Consider the following 20,736-nt stretch of genomic DNA (forward strand, 5'->3'; position numbering starts at 1 on the left):
GACCACGCACAGCTAATTTTTCTATTTTTTGTAGAGACAGGGTTTTGCCATGTTGCACAGGCTATTCTTGAACTCCTGGGCTCAAGTGAGCCCCACCCACCTTGGCCTCCCAAAGTGCTGGGATTACAGGCGTGAGCCACTGCACCCAGCCTTTATTATCTATTTCTCCCTATTAGAATGCAAGTTCCATAAAAGCAAGATTTTTTTTGTCTGTTTTGTTCTCTGATGTATCTAGGTATCTAGAACAATGTTCAGCTTATAGTAGGCACATATAAAAAAATACTTTTTTGACAAAAAGCTGGAAAAAATTACAAATTAAATATAACTATAAAACAAATAAAATGTTAATTCACATCAACGCAAAGTTAATTTGATGAGTGATATTGTGTTGAAACTACACTGTTGGTTGGGCATGGTGACTCATGCCTGTAATCCCAGTACTTTGGGAGGTGAGGCAGAAGGACTGCTCGAGTCCAGGAGTACAAGTCCAGCTTGGGCAACAGAGCAAGACTCCGTCTCTACAAAAACGAAAATAAAAAAATTAGCCGGGCATGGTGGTGCGCACTTGTAGTTTCAGCTACTCAGCAAGCAGAGGTGGGAGGATTACTTGAGCCTGGGAGCTTGAGGCTACAGTGAGCCATGATCACGCCACTGTACTCCAGCCTGGGCAACAGAGCAAGACCCTGTCCCTTAAAAAAAAAAAAAGGAAAAAAATTAAATTGTCACTTGCAAAGTGCAGTACTGATGCCTCCATTTGGTATGTCTTTTGGTCAATAAGATCCATCTAGTGGCCTTTATAATTATATTTAGTATTACTGCATGCTACCTAGGCAATTCTAAGAACTGCTAACCGCACAGAGACATCTGTAAGAACACTTTAATTCCAAAAACAGACAAGCAGCAATATATTTATAAATAGATAATTTTTTTGTCTTTTTTTTTTTTTTTTTTGAGATGGAGTCTCCCTCTGCCACCATGGCTGGAATGCAGTGGCGTGATCTCGGCTTACTGCAACTTCCACTTCTCGTGTTCAAGCGATTCTCCTGCCTCAGTCTCCCGAGTAGACAGGATTACAAGCATGCACCACCTTGCCCAGCTAATTTTTGTATTTTTAGTAGAGGCAGGGTTTCACCATGTTGGCCAGGCTGGTCTTGAACTCCTGACCTCAGGTGATCTGCCCGCCGCGGCCTCCCAAAGTGCTGGGATTATAGGCATGAGCCACCGGGAGTTCAAGAATAGGCAGGGTGTGGTGGTTCACACCTGTAATCCCAGCATTTTGGGAGGCCGAGGCGGGCGGACCACGAGGTCAGGAGTTTGAGAACAGCCTGGCCAACAGTGAAACCCCATCTCTACTAAAAATACACAAAAATTAGCCAGGTGTGGTGGCGGCTGCCTGTAATTCTAGCTACCTGGGAGGCTGAGGCAGACAAATAGCTTGAACCTAAGAGGCAGAAGTTGCAATGAGCCGAGATAGCGCCACTGCACACCAGCCCGGGAGACAGCGCAAGACACCATCTCAAAAAAAAAAAAAAAAAAAAAAAGACAAAAAAAACCAAACATTTAAACAACCTAAGCAGCAGTAAATCAAATTAATGTTTCAATTTATAATTCTGTCATGATTTTAAAAAAGCAATGATTATTGCCAATGAAATTATGGTAGTTGAAAATCATACAAGAAATCCTATATTAGCAACTCTTGTTCTTCCTTTTTCTTCCCTTGTTTTTTCTTTTTCTTCTTTTTTTTTTTTTTAATGTTTTTGTTTATTATACTGGCCATGAACACTCCACCACAGTAACTCTCCTTCTTATTTGCTTCCTAAGTCAGAAATCCTGGAATCTAGACAGGAATCTATATTTAACTCCACTTGTAACCTTCAGTAAGTTGTTTAACCACACCAAACCTCAGCTTTGTCAATTACAAAAGTGAAAGAGGTTAGTTACCATGAATTATATGACATAATTTACTTTGGATTTATTCACATCTGGAACTGTGAACACTACACCTTGTCACTGAGAAGGCCCCCCCTCACTTCCATCCTCTTCACTTCTTTCCACACTGCTCTCTACAATACTATTCTTCATAGGTCATTTTTCATCAAAAACCTTCAATGGCTCTCCACCACCTTTGTAGCAATCAAAAACTTTTCACAACATTCCCACATTTTGTTTTAGAAAGTTTTCTACATTTGGCCAGGTGCAGTGGCTCACACATATAAACTCAGCAGTTTGGGAGGCTGAGGCGGGCAGATTGATTTGAGCTCAGGAGTTCGAGACCAGCCTGAGCAACCTGGCAAAACCCCGTTTCTACAAAACATACAAAAAAAATTTAGCTGAGGGCTGGGTGCAGTGGCTCACGCCGATAATCCCAACACTTTGAGAGGCTGAGGAGGCAGGCGGATCACCTGAGGTCGGGAGTTCAAGACAAGCCTGGCCAACATGATGAAACTCTGTCTCTACTAAAAATACAAAAATTAGCTTGGTGTGGTGGCATGCACCTGTAATCCCAGCTACTCAGGAGGCTGAGGCACGAGAATCACTTGAACCCAGGAGGTGGAGGTTGCAGGGAGCAGAGATCGCGCCAGTGCACTCCAGCCTGGGTGACAGAGTGAGACTCTGTCTAAAAAATATATATAAATAAATAAAATAAAACAAAAAAATTAGCCAGGCATAGAGGTTCATGCCTATAGTCCCAGCTACTCTGGAGGCTGAGGCTGGAGAATCACTTGAGTCCGGGAAGTGGAGATTGCAGTAAGTCGATATTGCACCACTGCACTACTCCGGCCTGGGCGACAGAGTGAGACTCTCAAAAAAAAAAAAAAGAAAAAAGGAAAGTTTTCTACAACATTTGACTACTGTTTCAGGTAAAGTTAAACAAAATTAACATTTCAGAAGTTTCTTACATAATTAGAAAGCAAATACTTGTATTTTGTTATAAGATACTAATCTCTAAAGAGCCTATCATTTGCAGTGGTATTTTTCATTTATTACTTATTAATATTTGTATTAAGAATCCATCCTTATCCTATACCCTCACTATTAACCATTCCAGGTAGGAATGAAAGAAGAGAGAAGCTGAGCTTGCCAGGGAGAAGGATGGCCTGTAACAGAACTAAGAAGTAGCGACCTGGCTTCCTGGGACCCTGTAATGAAACTCCTCCCTCCCACACTCTCACTCCCACCCCAAGGAGAAGACTTTCTTTTACAACCACCAAGAGAGAGGGAGAATTTCACCTGCTGAGCTGGGTCTGAGTTGCACCATTTTTCCTATTCCTGAAAAAGTCCTTCATCTAGGATGTCAGTGGCAATACCAACCTCATGTATACCCCATTCTCATGCACACAAATTAACAACCTGAACCGTCTTCTCAAAGCCTCAAATCCTTAGCCTTCTCTCTACAAAGAATATTTGTTGATTGATTCATTTAGGAAACAAGGCATCTTTTTAGAAGTAGAATAAAGATTAATACACACTTCACCCTGATATCTCCACAGTTCTGTTACTAAAAATGTAAGACAGGAATATAACAAATCAGAGGTAGCACAAAAGAGAAGGTATTCAACACCACTTTTGTGAGTCAGTGAAGATTTTCACAAGGAGAAAATGCTCTGTTTTCACAGGGAAAAATAATTCTGAAAAATGAAAAAGGTCTTCCTTGATGAAAGAGATAGGTCTGTCACAAAGTACCTTACAAGGGTCACAGCTTACGTAGAATGCCACTGAATAGAGGTGTACTAAGTATTGATCAGCATCCAGAGAGAAGAAAAAGTATTCTGGAATGCATGAAACAGTCAGAACCAAAGACTGTTCACAGTTTATACAGATAGGGTATGAGGCAAATGTAGGAGAGAGTCGAGATGACCCTGAGAAGCAGAACAGGTCACAACCAGTAGTGTAGTAGGGCATAATGGTTAAGCACATGGATTCTGGAGTAGCTTCCCTAAATTTGAAACCTGACTCCGCCATTTACCACTGCGTGGCCTTAGAGAACTTAGCACTTCCGAATACTAGTTTCCTCACCTGTCGAAAGGGGATGGATAACTGTACCTCCACTTCACTGGAGCAGTAGGAGGATTATATGAGTTAATTCATCTTAATTGTTTAGAAAATTGCACAAAAGAAGGATCCGCTCACTGTTGAACTGTTGGTGCTATAGTGCATATGCTTTTTCATATCATAATTCTTTTATTTATTTTTTGTTTTTGAGACAGAGTCTTACTCTGTTGCCCAGGCTGAAGTGGTGGCGTGATCTCGGCTCACTGCAACCTCTGCCTCCTGGGTTCAAGTGATTCTCCTGCCTTAGCCTCCCGAGTAGCTGGGACTACAGGCACGTATCAGCACACTCGGCTAATTTTTTTCTATTTTTAGTAGAGACGGGGTTTCACCATGTTGGCCAGGCTGGTCTCAAACTCTCAACCTCATGTCATCCTCCCAAAGTGAGAGGATCATTTAAAGCCATGAGTTCGGGAACAGCCTGAGGAACATATGAAGACCCCATCTCTATAAAAAACAGCTGGGCATGGTGGCATGCACCTTTGTTCCTAGCTGCTCAGGAGGCTAGAGCAGAAAGATCACTTAAGCCCAGGAGTTCGAGGTTGCAGTGAATTATGATCATACCACTATATTCTAGCCTGGGCAACAGAGCAAGAATCTGTGTCTAAAAAAGAAAAGAGAAAAAAACAAATCTTTTTCAAGATTGGCACAGGCAAATCTACTTGTATACACGTCAACAAAAGGTGAAAGATCAAGGAAACTATTTTACTTTCAAACACTGTGTTACTACTACTAAAGTGCAAATTGATACGTCTGTTCCTCTGGCTGTCTTCATTAATATTTAGAGGAGTCATAAAATAATTACCTGATTCTTGCTTCTAAGAATACTTACTTTTTTCTCTTTTTAGTTATTTATTAATTTATTTTGTAGAGACTGGGTCTATGTTGCCCAGGCTGGTCTTGAACTCCCAGCCTCAAGTAATCCTCCCACCTCGGCCTCCCAAAGCACTGGGATTAGAGATGAGAGCCACTGTGGCTGACCAAGAATACTTTCTTTAGCTGTTAAGGTAGAAAACAAAATATGGGCCAGGCACGGTGGCTCACACCTGTAATCCCAGCACTTTGGAAGGCTGAGGGGGGCAGATCACTTGACCCCAGGAATTCAAGACTGGCCTGGGCAACACAGTGAGACCCCATCTCAAAAAAAAAATGTAATCAATAAATAAAGTAGCCCCAAATAAATTTAATAAATATTAAACTGAGAGAAACAAACAAAGCGAAAAATATAATTGCACTAAATTCAGTTTTTGTTTTTGAGACAGAGTCTCATTCTGTCGCCCAGACTGGAGTGCAATGGCGCTGCTCACTGTAACCTCCACCTCCTAGGTTCAAGCAACTCTCCTGCCTCAGCCTCCCAAGTAGCAGGGATTACAGGCACCTGCCACCGCACCCAGTTAATTTTTTGTATTTTTAGTAGAGATGGAGTTTCGCCATGTTGGCCTGGCTGGTCTCGAACTTCTGATTTCAGGTGATCCACCCACCTTGGCCTCCCAAAGTGCTGGGATTATAGGCACGAGCCACCTCGCACAGCCTTCAAGTATCTTTTTTAACCACAACAAAATAAAACCAAAATCAGGCCAGGCGCAGTGGTTCATGCCTGTAATCCCAGCACTTTTCGAGGTAGAGGTGAGCGGATTGCTTGAGCTCAGGAGTTCAAGACTAGCCTGGGCAACACTGTGAACACCTGTCTCTACAAAAAAATACAAAAATTAGCCAGGCATGGCGGCACACACCTGTAGTAGCAGCTACTTAAGGGGCTGAGGTGGGAGGATCACTTGAGTCTGGGAGGCGAAGGTTGCAGTGAGTTAAGAATGTGCCACTGCACTCCAGCCTGGGTGACCGAGTGAAACCCTGTCTCAAAAAAAATTAAAAAATCAATAACAAGAGGAACCTTGGAAATTGTACAAATACATGAAAATAAAACAACAGGCTTCCAAATGACCAAAGGGTCAATAAAAAAAATTTTTTTTTAATTTCTTGAAACAAAAGAAAATGGAAACAAAACATCTCAGAACCTACGGAAAACAAAGAAAACAGTACTAAGAAGGACATTTACAACAATAAACACCTACATAAAAAGTAGAAATACATCAAATAAACAACCTAATGATGTACCTCAAGGAACTAGGCAAAGAATAAAGCAAACCAAAAATTATTAGAGGAAATAAAAAAAAATCAGAGCAGAACTACAAATGACATTGACACTAAAAAAAGAATAATAACGCCGGGCGCGGTGACTCACACCTGTAATCCCAGCACTTTGGGAGGCCGAGGCGGGTGGATCACAAGGTCAGGAGTTCAAAACCAGCCTGGCCAACATGGTGAAACCCAGTCTCTACTAAAAATACAAAAATTAGCTGGGCATGGTGGTGGGCACCTGTAACCTCAGCTATTCAGGAGGCTGAGGCAGAGAACTGCTTGAACCGGGGAGGCGGAGGTTGCAGTGAGCCGAGATGGTGCCACTGCACTCCAGCCTGGGCAACAGAGTGAGACTCCAACCCAAACAACAAAAAAAAGAATAACAAAACATCACTGAAACAAACGTTGATTTTCTGACAAGATAAACAACATCAATGTGTTAGGCCATTGTTGCATTGCCAAAAAGAAGTAACTGGGATGCCAGGCACGGTGGCTCACACCTATAATCCCAGCACTTTGGGAGGCCGAGGCGAGCAGATCACGAGGTCAGGAGTTGGAGACCAGCCTGACCAACATGGTGAAACCCCATCTCTACTAAAATACAAAAAAAATTAGCAGGGCGTGGTGGCCCACACCTGTAATCCCAGCTACTTGGGAGGCTAAGGCAGGAAAATCACTTGAACCCAGGAAGCAGAGGTTGCAGTGAGCCCAGATCAAGCCACTGCACTCCAGCCTGGGCGAAAGAGCGAGATTCCATCTCAAAAAAAGTAATAACTGGAGGCCAGTCCCAGTAGCTGACACCTGTTATCCCAGGACTTTGGGAGAATGAGGCGGACAGATCATGTCAGGAGTTTGAGACCAGCCTGACCAACATGGTAAAACCTGTCTCTACTAAAAATACAAGAATTAGCCAGCCGTGGTAGTGCACGTCTGTAGTCCCAGCTACTCAGGATGCTCACGCCTATAATCCCAGCACTTTGGGAGGCTGAGGCGGGCGGATCACCTGAGGTCGGGAGTTCAAAACCACCCTGGCCGATATGGTGAAACCCCATCTCTACTAAAAATACAAAAATTAGCCAGGGGTGGTAGCGCATGCCTGTAATGCCAGCTACTTGGGAGGCTGAGGCAGGAGAATCATCTGAACCCAGGAGGTGGAGGTTACAGTCAGCCAAGATCACGCCACTGCACTGCAAAGGGCGATAGAGCAAGACTCCGTCTCAAAAAAATTAAAAAAAAAACAACTCTATAAACACCTAGAAACTGATAGTTTAATAGAAGTCCTTCTGAAAATCAGGCACCTGGAAGATGATTCGGAGCAATCTCTGACCACATTTGATCTTGAGGATGCTGGCTCAATATCTTCATTTTGTCTTCTTAATTCTTTCTCTCTGTTCATTTCTTCCTCTTTTTCTCTTGCTTCTGAAAAGATTAAAAAAAGATTAACAAAAAAATTCCAACGGTTACAATTCAAAATATGTTAGTATTAGAAAGGCTAAAAATTAACATAGTCACAAAGATATAACTTAGAGTGCTAGCAGTAACAGCAAAAAATTATCAACCACAGCCACTGGAAAACAGTATGGTGGTTCCTCAAAAAGTTAAACATAGAATTATCACGTGATCCAGCAATTCCACTTCTGGTATATATCCAAAGAAACTGAAAGCACAGTCTAAAAAAGATACTTGTATACCCATGTTCATAAGAACATCATTCACAACAGCTAAAATGTAGAAGCAACCAAAGTATCCATCTGTAGATAACTGCATTAGCAAAATGTGGTATATCCTCATAATGAAATATTGTTCACCCAAAAAGGAGATTCTGCAATATGCTACAACTTGGATAAACCTTGAGGACACTATGCTAAGTGAGATAGACCACTCACAGAAAAACAAAAAGACAAATATTGTATAATGCCACTTACATGAGGTAATCTAGAGTAGTCAAAGTCAGAGACAAAAAGTAGAATGGTGGTTACCAGAGGCTAGAGGGAGGGGGAATGAAGAATTGTTTAATATGTATAGAGTTTCAGTCTTACAAGATGAACAGTGTTATAGAGATGGATGGTGGTGATGGCTGCACAACACTAGGCACTTAAATATTAAGATGGTACATTTTATGTGTATTTTATAACAATTTTTAAAATTAGAAAAAAAAGTTATCAACCTAAATGGCCAATGTGGTAAAAGAATTGAACGAAATTACTGCATAGCAATATAATATTAATTGCAGATAATAAAAATAGTGATAGAAAACAGAAATCTGGGAAAATATTAACAGATATGCTAAGCAAAATTAGCATAATGTAGATGGTGATATATTTTTTAAAAAGTATTCAAAGGTGAGATTTTAGGTAATTAACTTTCTAATGTTTTAAAACATAAATTTAGCACTTCTTGGCCAGGCGCAGTGGCTCATGCTTGTAATCCCAGCACTTTGGGAGGCCAAGGTGGGCAGATCACCGGAGGTCAGGAGTTCGAGACCAGCCTGACCAACATGGAGAAACCTCATCCTTACTAAAAATAAAAAATTAGCCAGGCGTGATAGCGCATGCCTTTAATCCCAGCTACTCGGGAGGCTGAGGCAGGAAAATCGCTTGAACCCGAGAGGTGGAGGTTGTGGTGAGCCGAGATTGCGCCATTGCACTCCAGCCTGGGCAGCAAGAGCAAAACATCATCTCAAAAAAATTAAAAAATAAAAAAAAATAACAGCACTTTTTTTCTGAATTTCCTACACTAGAATTTTGGTCAGAGACTAGCTATCAAAATCATAATAAAATTTATACTACCCAGGTGTGGTGGCTCACGCCTGTAATCCCAGCACTTTGGGAGGCCGAGATAGGTGGATCACGAGGTCAGGAGATCGAGACCATCCTGGCTAACACGGTGAAACCCCGTCTCTACTAAAAATACAAAAAAATTAGCCAGGCGTAGTGGCGGGCGCCTGTAGTCCCAGGTACACAGGAGGCTAAGGCAAGAGAATGGCGTGAACCCGGGAGGCAGAGCTTGCAGTGAGCCAAGATCGTGCCACTGCCTTCTAGCCTGGGCGACTGAGTGAGACTCAGTCTCCAAAAAAAAAAAAAAAATTTTATATTATAGGCTGCTCTGTCTATAAAGTAGCCATTCTTTTATTCCTCTACTTTCCTAATAAACTTGTTTTCACTATATTAAAAAAAAAACTACTACATTAATTTTCTAGAGTTGTTTACTCTAGAAAGACAAAAAAATATTTAAAATACTAACTTTTTTCCCTCTGATAATCTCACTCTACAATTGTGGGGGCACTAGGAAGAAAAAGTATTATTTATGAATAGTTTGATTCTCAATTGCCACCATCCTCAATAACCTGAGATAATCTTTAACATTTTTTTCCTTCACTTAATAATGAAATACAATACAGTCCAAGTTGGGCAGCAGCAAAGGACACTTATCAAGTGGAATGTTGTATTCTTTAGGGTCTTTAGTTGCTGGGACATGGAGGATGAGGAAGAAGCTTACCCAGCAAACATCAACAAGGAACTACATAGTCTTTCATGTCAAATATGGAAGACAAAACCCTCCAGGAAGAGGTAAGGCAAATATTACGGTGCTAGATCATGTTGACTTTTTTGTGTCTTCTGGGCTGAGGCGGGTCAAGAGTCAACAATTCTGCACTCTGATGCTAGAAACTGGAAAAAAATTAAAAAGAAGCATAGTGTCCAGATTTAAGAATGGGCCTGTCGGGCACGGTGGCTCACGCCTGTAATCCCAGCACTTTGGGAGGCCCAGGCAGGCGGATCACGAGGTCAGGAGACTGAGACCATCTTGGCGAACACGGGGAAATCCCGTCTCTACTAAAAATACAAAAAAATTAGCCAGGCGTGGTGGCAGCCGCCTGTAGTCCCAGCTTACTCTGGAGGCTGAGGCAGGAGAATGGCATGAACCTGGGAGGCAGAGCTTGCACTGAGCGGAGACGGCACCACTGCACTCCAGCCTGGGCAACAGAGCAAGACTCCGTCTCAAAAAAAATAAATAAATAAAAAAGAATGGGCCTGAAGCTGGGCGTGATGGTTCACACCTGTAATCCTTGCACTCTGAGAGGCCGAGGCGGGTGGCTTGCATGAGTTCAGGAGTTCGAGAGCAGCCTGGGCAATATGGTGAAACCCTGTCTCTACTAAAATACAAAAAATTGGCCAGGCGTGGCGGTGTGCACCTGTAGTCCCAGCTACTCGGGACACTGAGGCAGGAGAATCGCTTGAACCCGGGAGGCAGAGGTTGCCGTAAGCCGAGATAGTACCACCACACTCCAGCCTGAGCCACAGAGTGAGACTCCATCTCCACGGAAAAAAAAAAAAAAAAAAGAATGGGCCTGCTTAGCTCCTAGTTCACCCTGTTTTTTCAGCCAATCCCTCCAGACCTCGGGGGGTGGCAGCAGCAGCATTTGTACTCTAGGCTCATCTTCTCCCTCAGGTCTTACAGTCAATTATATTACTAATCAGGAAAAGATATTGAGGCTGCCTACTCAGCTGCCATTTCCCCCTTTTTTACTATTATTTTTTAAATAGAGACAGGGGTCTCACCATGTTGCCCAGGCTGGTCTTGAACTCCTGGGCTCAAGCAATCCTCCTGCCTCAAGATTTACAAATGTGAGCCACCACACCATGCCAGTCCTCCCTCTTTTTCCCTTAGTTTTTCTTTTTGTTTTTGTTTTGAGACGGAGTCTCACTCTGTCACCAGGCGTCAGTGCACTGGCACAATCTCAGCTCACTGCAACCTTCACCTCCTAGGTTCAAGCAATTCTCCTGCCTAAGCCTCCCGAGCAGCTGGGATTATAGACGCCAGTCACCATGCCCACCTAATTTTTGTATTTTTAGTAGAGACGGGGTTTCACCATGTTGGCCAGGCTGGTCTCGAACTCCTGGCCTCAAGCAATCCACCTGCCTCAGCCTCACAAAGTGTACTAGGATTACAGACATGAGCCACTGTCCCCAGCCTAGTGTAACACTTCTTAAAAAAAAAAAGTCTGTATTTCAGCTGGGCGTGGTGGCTCACGCCTGTAATCCCAACACTTTGGGAGGCTGCGGCAGGCAGATCACGAGGTCAGGAGTTCGAGACCGGCCTGACCAGCATGGTGAAACCCCGTCTCTACTAAAAATACAAAAAATTAGCCGGGCATGGTGGTGCACACCTGTAATCCCAGCTACTCAGGGGGCTGAGGAAGAAGAATTCCTTGAACCTGGGAGGAGGAGGTTGCAGTGAGCCGAGATCGTCCCATTGCACTCTAGCCTGGGCGACAGAGAGAGACTCTGTCTCAAGAAAAAGAAAAAAAAATTTGTATTTCATATGTCCTACACATACTTATAGCTTTCAAGAACATAAAAAACATTTTAAAAAATGTGTACCATTATCATTTCCAGACCCTTCACAGCACATATTTTATTGGGGTTTTATAGTAATTCATCCTTTCCACTAGTGCACTTAGCAACCAAGACAGCTCATACCCCCATATACAGACAAACTTGCTATTAAAAGGGTCAAAGTCTTAGTTTCCTCAAGTGTACTATCAATACCCAGGGAAAGACTCCAATACCAAGCATGAGATAAATAATGCCCGTATGAGAATTTTCAACTTGTAAAGAAAAGTAAGTCAAACTGTCTCATGGTAGGAAACTAGGGTTCCCACAACCCCTCTCTTCAATTTCATAATTTGCTAGGACAGCTCACAGGGAATCACTTTTAATTCCACAGTCTAAATGTAATCTAATTGCCAAGTCTGGAAGAACACTAAAAAAAAAAAAAAAAAAAAAAACTCTTATGAATAACTTCCCATATAATGATGAATACTACTTCCATAAATTATCCCAATGGTATTTTCTATTTACATGCTAAAGCTAAGTAGATCTTTCAAAGAGATAATCAGTTTAGATTCATGTGTTTAGATCAGAGGTAGAAATTGCAGTCCAAAGATGTAAATCAAGAAAGTTCAATAATTTGTCCACAAAAATCAAAGGAGATCATAGTCTTGAGACAATTTTTCAAAAATTTAAAAATTTAATAACCCACCAAGTTCCTCTTAGGTAAAATGTATACATGCTTTACTAAGAAAAATTACAAGAATTTAAAATAATATTTATAAAGTACTTTGCTGTTTATAAGCTACTACACCCAACATCTTAATCTCTTCAAGAAACTTCCAAGGTAGATGATACACACACAACAGGGTTATGAAGGATCAGAAATTGGAAAATCCATCCAATGTTACTCATCTAGTAGACTGTGGGGCTGGGCCTTAAACCTTGGTCCCCCAATTCCAAATCCCAAGCTCTTTCCAACAGATTGTGCCCATTTTTTTTTTTTTTTAGACAAAGTTTTGCTCTCGTCGCCCAGGCTGGAGTGCAATGGCATGATCTAGGCTCACTGCAACCTCCGCCTCCCAGGTTCAAGCGATTCTCCTGCCTCAGCCTCCCGAGTAACTGGGACTACAGGTGCCCGCCACCCACACCCGGTTAATTTTTGTATCTTTAGTAGAGACAGGGTTTCATCACGTTGGCCAGGCTGATCTCAAACTCCTGATCTCAGGTGACCCACCGACCTCAGGCTCACAAAGTGTTGGGATTACAGGCGTGAGCCACCGTGCCCAGCCCAGATTGTGCCATTTTAAAACATTCTCCAAAGCAGCAAGATTTCATTTTTTAACAAGACAGTATTACAGGTCTAAATTCAATTTAATATTCTCAAAATATTACTGAGAACCTATTTTACAAAGCAAAGTACTAGGGGCTATAAAACTTACATACCCACAAATATATACATCTACTATGTACCCACAAAAATTGAAAATAAAAAAATTAAAAATAAAAAGCTTCACTTTGGGAGGTTGAGGCAGGCGGATCACTTGATTTCAAGAGTTTGAGATCAGCCTGGCCAACATGGTGAAACCCTGTCTCTACTAAAAATACAAAAGTTAGTCAGGTGGTGGTGGCATGTGCCTATAATCCCAGCTACTGGGGAGGCTGAGGCAGGAGAATTGCTTGAACCAGGAGGCGGAGGTTGCAGTGAGCCTAGATTGCACCATTGCCCTCCAGCCTGGGAAACTCAAAAAAATAAATAAGTAAATAACAACAAAAAGCCGACATAGCCAAATAAGACAATCCTTGTTCAAAACATGTTGTATTATATGCTTAAAATGGTAAATACAAGGTACCTATACTGTGATAGTACAAACATTCACTAAATTGTTTAAAACATTTGTAAATGCCTCAGATAGCATGTCTTTGTCTACCGTTTGAGGATATTAAAATTGTTTTTTGATGTGATGATACTGTGGCATAATATGAAATATATTTGGCCAGGTGCGGTGGCTCACTCCTGTAATCCCAGCACTTTGGGAGGCTGAGGGGGGCGGATCATGAGGGCAGGAGATCGAGACCATCCTGGCTAACAGGGTGAAACCTTGTCTCTACTAAAAACACACACACAAAAAAAAATTAGTCAGGCATGGTGCCCGGTGCCTATAGTCCCAGCAACTCAGGAGGCTGAGACAGGAGAATGGCGTGCACCCGGGAGGCGGAGCTTGCAGTGAGTCTAGATCACACCACTGCACTCCAGTCTGGGCGACAGAGCGAGACTCTGTCTCAAAAAAATATATATATATTTGGTCTTTGTTTCAGGTTCCTGCTACAGAGCTTCTGAAACACTTGGAATTTCCTGAGTGATAGGAGCTGTCTTTTGTTATTCATTAGAAGCCCCTTTGGATCCCACCTAAGTTTATGCTATTGAAGTGACTTAGTGTGGGATCCCTAGGCCTCAGGATGGGACTGCTGCTCACTAAAAAAACTGACGGGTTAGATAATTGGAACTTTCATCCCCACCCACCAATCTCTGGGGAAGCTGGAAATTAAGATCTATAGAAATTTTTTTTTTTTTTTTTTGAGACAGGCTCTTGCTTTTTACTCAGGCTGTGATGCAGTGGCATGATCATAGCTCACTGCAGCCTCAACCTCTGGGCTCAACTGACCCTCTCACCTCAGGCTCCCAAGTAGTTGGGACTACAGGTGTGCGCCGCCATGCCCAGCTAATTTTTATAAGATTTTTTGAATGGGATCTCACTGTGTTAGCCCAGGTTTGTCTCAAACTCCTGGGCTCAAGTGATCCTCCTACCTTGGTCCCCCAAAGTGCTGGGATTATAGGTGTGAGCCACTGCACCCAGCCTAGACACTCCTGAACCACTAGATGTGATTAGCTTCAGGGTAGTTGAACACAGGGGGATGCTGGGGAGTTGGTGCACCCAGAGAGGGCACAGAAGCTCTGCACCTCTGCCACCGCATACCTTGCCCAATGCATTACTTCATCTGGCTGTTCATCTGTATCATTTATAATATTCTTTATAATAAACTGTTAAACATAAGTAAAATGTTTCCCTGTGAGCCGTCCTAGCTAATTATCAAAGCAAAAAGAGTGGTCATGGGAGCCCTGATTTATAGCCAGTAGATTAGAAGCACTGGTCACAACCTGTGAATTGAGATTAGTGTCTGAGTGAAGGCAGTCTTGTGGTAGTCTCCAGGCAGACGGTGTCAGAATTAAGGTGAGTTACCGGATACCCAGTTGGAGAACTGGTTGATGTGTGGGGGAAAACTCCTACATATCTGGTGTCAGAAATAAAGTACTGGTTCACACCTGTAATCCTAGCACTTTGGGAGGCCAAGACAGGTGGATCACTTGAGCCCAGGAATTCAAGACTGGCCTGGACAACATGGTGAATTTTTTTTTTTTTTTTTTTAATTTGAGACAAGAGTCTGACTCTGTCGCCCAGGCTGGAGTGCAGAGGCAAGATCTCGGCTCACTGCAAGCTCTGCCTCTGGGGTTCACGCCATTCTCCCGCCTCAGCCTCCCAAGTAGCTGGAACTACAGGCGCCCGCCACCATGCCCAGCTAATTTTTTGTATTTTTAGTAGAGACGGGGTTTCACCATGTTAGCCAGGATGGTCTCAATCTCCTGACCTCGTGATCTGCCCCTCCCAAAGTGCTGGGATTACAGGCATGAGCCACTGCACCCAGCCAACATGGTGAAATCTATCTCAACTAAAAATACAAAAAATTAGTGGAGTGTGGTAGCACCAACCTATAGTCCCAACTATTTGGGAGGCTGAGGTGGGAGGATTACCTGAGCCCGGGAAGTGGAGTCTGTAGTGAGGCAAGGTCATGCCACTGCGCACCTGTCTAAGCAACAGCAGTGAGACCCTGTCTCAAATTTAAAAAAAAAAAAAAAAAAAAAGGAGGGGAAAGTACTGAGAGGAGTGTGAGAGGATAGGAAACAACTTGGTTTTTCCTCTTACATGTATCTTGGCTAAGCTTTTTTTTTAAAACAATCCTTATTGTTTTAAGGTACATACAAAAATATTTATGAGTAAAATGATGTCCAAGATTTGCTTCGAAATCATCTGAAAGGGGAAACAGAAGTAACGCTAGCCATGAACTGTTACAGTAGTTAAATATGATTGATAAGTACATGGTAGTTCATGACTATACTTCCGTGTTTGAAATTTCACATAATAATGAAGGGTTTTGCTGGGTGCAGTGGCTCACACCTGTAATCCCAGCATTTTGGGAGGCCAAGGCGAGTGGATCACGAGGTCAGGAGATCGAGACCATCCTGGCTAACATGGTAAAACCCCATCTCTACTAAAAATACAAAAACAAAATTAGCCAGGTGTGTTGGCAGGCACCTGTAGTCCCAGCTACTCCAGAGGCTGAGGCGGGAGAATGGCGTGAACCCGGGAGGCAGAGCTTGCAGTGAGCCAAGATCGCACAACTGCACTCCAGCCAGGGCGACAGAGTGAGACGCCATCTCAAAAAAATAACAATAATAACAATAATAATAATGATGGGTTTTGGCTTGGCATGGTTGTTCACACCTGTAATCCCAGCACTTTGGGAGGCCGAGGCAGGCGGATCACCTGAGGTCACAAGTTCGAGACCAGCCTGGCCAACATGGTGAAACCCCGTCTCCGCTAAAAATACAAAAAATGTAGCCAGGCGTGGTGGTGGTCACCTGTACTCCCAGCTACTCAGGAGGCTGAGGCAAGAGAATCACTTGAACCCAAGAGGCGGAGGTCACAGTGAGCTGAGATCGCGCCATTGCACTCCAGCCTGGGTGACAGAGCAGGCCTCCGTCTCAAATAAAACAAATAATGAAGGGTTTTTTCAAAAAATAGTACATGTAGATGGCTTTCTTTTCGCCACAAAAAAGTTTTCTTCCAAAGACTGAAAATATTTTTTGTCAGGCACACTATTGCTGCTGTACAACATTTTATTTTTTATTTCAGTTATTTTGTTTTATACTTTATATTTTATTGTATCTTATTTTATTTTAAGATGGAGTTTTCCCCTTGTCGCCCATTTTATTTTATTTTATTTTATTTATTTTGAGATGGAGTTTTGCTCTTGTCGCCCAGGCTGGAGTGCAATGGTGCGATCTCAGCTCACCACAACCTCTGCCTCCCAGGTACAAGCGATTCTCCTGCCTCAGCCTCCCTAGTAGCTGGGATTACAGGTGCCCACCATCACACCCGGATAGTTTTTCTATTTTCAGTCAAGACGGGGTTTCACCATGTTGGCCAGGCTGGTCTCAAACTTCTGACCTTAGGTGATTCACCCACCTCAGCCTCCCAAAATGCTGGGATTACAGGCATGAGCCACTACAACTGGCTCATTGTTGGTTTTAAAATGATAAATTGGGCTGGGTGCGGTGGCTCACACCTGTAATCCCAGCACTTTAAGAGGCAGGCAGATCACAAGATCAAGAGATCAAGACCATCCTGGCCAACATGGTGAAACCCCATCTCTACTAAAAATACAAAAATTAGCTGGGCGTGGTGGCGTACACCTGTTGTCCCAGCTACCTGGGGGGCTGAGGCAGGAAAATTGCTTGAACCGGGGAGGTAGAAGTTGCAGTGAGCTAAGATCGCACCCCTGCACTCCAGCCCAGCAATAAAGCGAGACTCCATCTCAAAAAAAAAAAAAAAAAAAAAAAACCAAAAAACAAAAAGCAGGGCACAGTGGTTCACGTTTGTAATCCCAGCACTTTGGGAGGCCAAGGTAGGTGGATCACAAGGTCAGGAGTTCAAAACCAGCCTGGCCAACACAGTGAAACCCCATCTCTACTAAAAATACAAAAAATTAGCCGGGCATGGTGGCATGTGCCTGTAGTCCCAGCTATTCGGGAGGCAGAGGCAGGAGAATCGCTTCAACTGGGGAGGTGGAGGCTGCAGTGAGCCGAGATCATGCCTGGGCAACAGGGTGAGACTCCATCTCAAAAAAAAAAAAAACAAAAAACCAACAGTGACAAGTAGCATAACAACATTCTTTTTTTTCTTTGTTCTCTGAGATGGAATTTCACTCTTGTCCCCCAGGCTGAAGTGCAATGGGGGGATATCAGCTCACTGCAACCTCCGCCTCCCGACTTCAACCGAAGCTACTGCCTCAGCCGCACGACTAGCTGGGATTACAGGCCCCTGTACCATGCCCAACTAATTATTGTATTTTTAGTTGAGATGGGGTTTCACCATGTTGGCCAGGCTGGTCTCAAACTTCTGACCTCAGGTGATCTGCCTGCCTTGGCCTCCCTAAGTGCTGGGATTACAGGCGTGAGCCACGGCGCCCAGCCAACATTCTTTTCTCTTTTTTAATATACTTGCATGAGGTATACATAGTACTTAAACCAATAAAACGACAAATATCTGAACTTCTTACCCAGTGTTTTGCGACTTCTTTCCACGGCTGTTCTTCGAGTTTGTTCAAACATTGCTTCCAAGTCAAATGTGCGAGGTTTTTTACCTAAAAGATGAACAAATGGGAGACTGTGATTGTCTTGCAGTAAGTTGGCCAAACTTTAGGTGATCAATACTGATCAATAAACACTTACTTTGTCTAGTTTATAGCATGGCTCCAATATAACCATAAAATATCACAGAAGGAGTCTGAGTCACAGAAAACTTCTGATGACAATCCCTTCACTAAGCACTATTAACCAGGCAACTTTCCCATCCTCCTCTAGATCCCTACCCTATGAAACAACAACACTAACGTGGGAGGCAGAATGCAGAATGTCCCAAAAGTTACCCTTTGCAAATGTAATTAAGGTTATGGACTTTTAAATAGGGAAACTATCCTAGTTGGCCCTTAAAGGCAAAGATGCACAACAGCTATGGCGGAAGAAGTCAGAGAGATCCAATGTTTGAGAAGAATTTGAGGCATTATAGTTGGCTTGAAGACGAAAGGGGCAACATGAGAAGTAATGCAGGTACTTTAAGGAGCTAAGAGGGAAACAGAAATCTCAGCCCTATAACAAGGAACTGTTGAGCATGGAAACATTCTCCTCCTCCCCCAGTAACTTTATCAAAACTCTTAAAATTTTCCCCTATTTGGCACAAACATATGGACACCTTTCTCATTCCTGAGTAAAGGAATGATGTACTAAAATGAAGGATTTATACCGGGTGGGGTGGCTCATGCCTGTAATCACTTTGAGAGGCTCAGGTGGGCGGATTGCTTGAGCTCAGGAGATCGATCAGCCTGGGCAACATGGTGAAACCTCGTCTCTACCAAAAGTATAAAAAATTAGCCAGGTGTGGTGGCACATATCTGTGGTCCCAGCTACTCAGGAGACTAAGGTGAGAGGATGGCTTAAGCCTGGGAGGAGGAGGCTGCAGTGAGCCAAGATCGCACTAGTACACTCCAGCCTGGGTGACAGAGCGAGACTCCATCTCAAAAAATAAAAAAATAGAAAAGGCTGGGCGCGGTGGCTCACGCCTGTAATCCCAGCACTTTCGGAGGCCGAGACGGGCGGATCACGAGGTCAGGAGATCGAGATCATTCTGGCTAACACGGTGAAACCCCGTCTCTACTAAAAATACAAAAAAAATTAGCCAGGCGAGGTGGCGGGCGCCTATAGTCCCAGCTACTCGGGAGGCTGAGGCGGGAAAATTGCGTGAATCCAGGAGGCAGAGCTCGCAGTGAGCCGAGATCTTGCCACTGCACTCCAGCCTGGGCGACTGAGCGAGACTCCGTCTCCCCAAAAAAAAGAATGAATAGAAAAACTACAGAACTAGTATGTGTGAACACAACCCAAGGCCAATATGTGTAAGTCTACTGTTTAATTACTATCATAGAATTAATACATGCTGCTCAAAAGAGAACAAGAAGACCTTGAGAAAAGGTTCAGGGAAGTTAGAATCCCAATGTTTGGATGAACAGCATTTATAATTTTAAAATGCAAAATAAAGAGAAATCATTTTTCATGTATCAGTCTACTAAAGTTTTGTTTTCATTTTTTAAATAATTTTCTTTTTAAATAATAATACCTACTCTGTGTTGGTACGGATATGGTAAAAATGGCATTCTTAAATTCTGTTAACTTTGGTATAACCTGAAACAAGTTTTTTGATGGGTATTACGGCAGTAAGCATCAAGAAGCTTTAAAAGGCACATACCCAATTTTTCAGCTTTTTAAGTATTTATACTTCTGAATAAACTAGGCTCTCTTTTAGAAATCTACCCTACAGAATTACATATTTTTAAAAATCCTCGTACAAATGCTGTTATTTACAAAAATGTTCATTTTAGCATTATTGGTGACTTAAAATTAGAAAAATCCTTTCTCTTCCTCTCTCTCCAGGACTCTCATAACTGTCACCTGAGTTGGTTCCAACGGATACACAGAATAGAAGACAAATGGGAGAAGAATATTGACAAACTGCAAGGTATGCACCCGAGCTACAGTAATTCCGAGTTGACAGCTCGATCTCCCCTCCCACTCTGCGGCTCTTCAAACCTCTGCAAAAGGAAGAGGGTCTCTGCCTGGGGCAGTCACTCACCGAACCCCGTGAAGCCCATGGTGACCGCAAGCTGCGGGTCCGGTCCCAATGCGTCTGAGCCTGTCACTGGAGCAAGAGGAAAAGAGAGGCGGCCTAGTTAGTGCGGCGCCCCAGCTCCCCCGACACGGCCCACCCCGCCCGGACTCGCTTCATGAAACCCACCATCGCTGGGCCCAGAGCGCTCCATGGCTGGCCGCACACCGCAGAACCAGCCACAGCGACAGCCCAAACAACTGCAGGGGAACTTGCCAATAACTCGCGGCAAATGCTGGAGGAAGCACCGCCTCCAAGCTACAGCGGCGCCGCCGAAGCCAAGAGCGGCGCCTTCCGCAGAGGGACTGCGGCTTTCTGCGCGGCGCCCCCTGCCGGACAGGCGGAAAAGCGCCGCGCAACTCAGACCACTGAAGGGGAGTAGTATCTGGAGTTTCTGTAACATCCTTTCCCTTTTTTTTTTTTTTAAAGCCAGAGCCTCTGTCGCCCAGGCTGCAGTACAGTGGCGTAATCTCAGCTCACTGCAACCTCTGCCTCCCGGGATCAAGCGATTCTCCTTCCTCAGCCTCCCGAGTAGCTGGGATTACAGGTGCCCGCCGGCTAATTTTTGGTTTTTTGTTTTGTTTTTTGTTTTTGTTTTTGTTTTTGTTTTGAAACGGAGTCTCTGTCGCCCAGGCTGGAGTGCAACGGCGTGATCTCGGCTC

General features: G+C 43.5%; 1 protein-coding gene across 1 annotated transcript in view; it reads right to left on the reverse strand.

Moving 5' to 3' along the window:
- Window positions 1-20,492, reverse strand: part of LOC739663 (uncharacterized) — an 81,239-nt gene extending 60,747 nt beyond the window's left edge. The window contains exons 1-3 of the mRNA XM_024356662.3: window positions 20,204-20,492; window positions 20,042-20,107; window positions 17,919-18,002 (exon numbers count right to left, since the gene is read on the reverse strand). Of these exons, the coding sequence (XP_024212430.1) occupies window positions 17,919-18,002; window positions 20,042-20,107; window positions 20,204-20,477 (424 nt within the window). The 5' untranslated portion in view covers window positions 20,478-20,492. The remainder of the gene's footprint in view (window positions 1-17,918; window positions 18,003-20,041; window positions 20,108-20,203) is intronic.
- Window positions 20,493-20,736: the final 244 nt, after the last annotated feature.

Source organism: Pan troglodytes, chromosome 4 (assembly GCF_028858775.2).
Source record: "Pan troglodytes isolate AG18354 chromosome 4, NHGRI_mPanTro3-v2.0_pri, whole genome shotgun sequence".
Taxonomy (NCBI): domain Eukaryota; kingdom Metazoa; phylum Chordata; class Mammalia; order Primates; family Hominidae; genus Pan; species Pan troglodytes.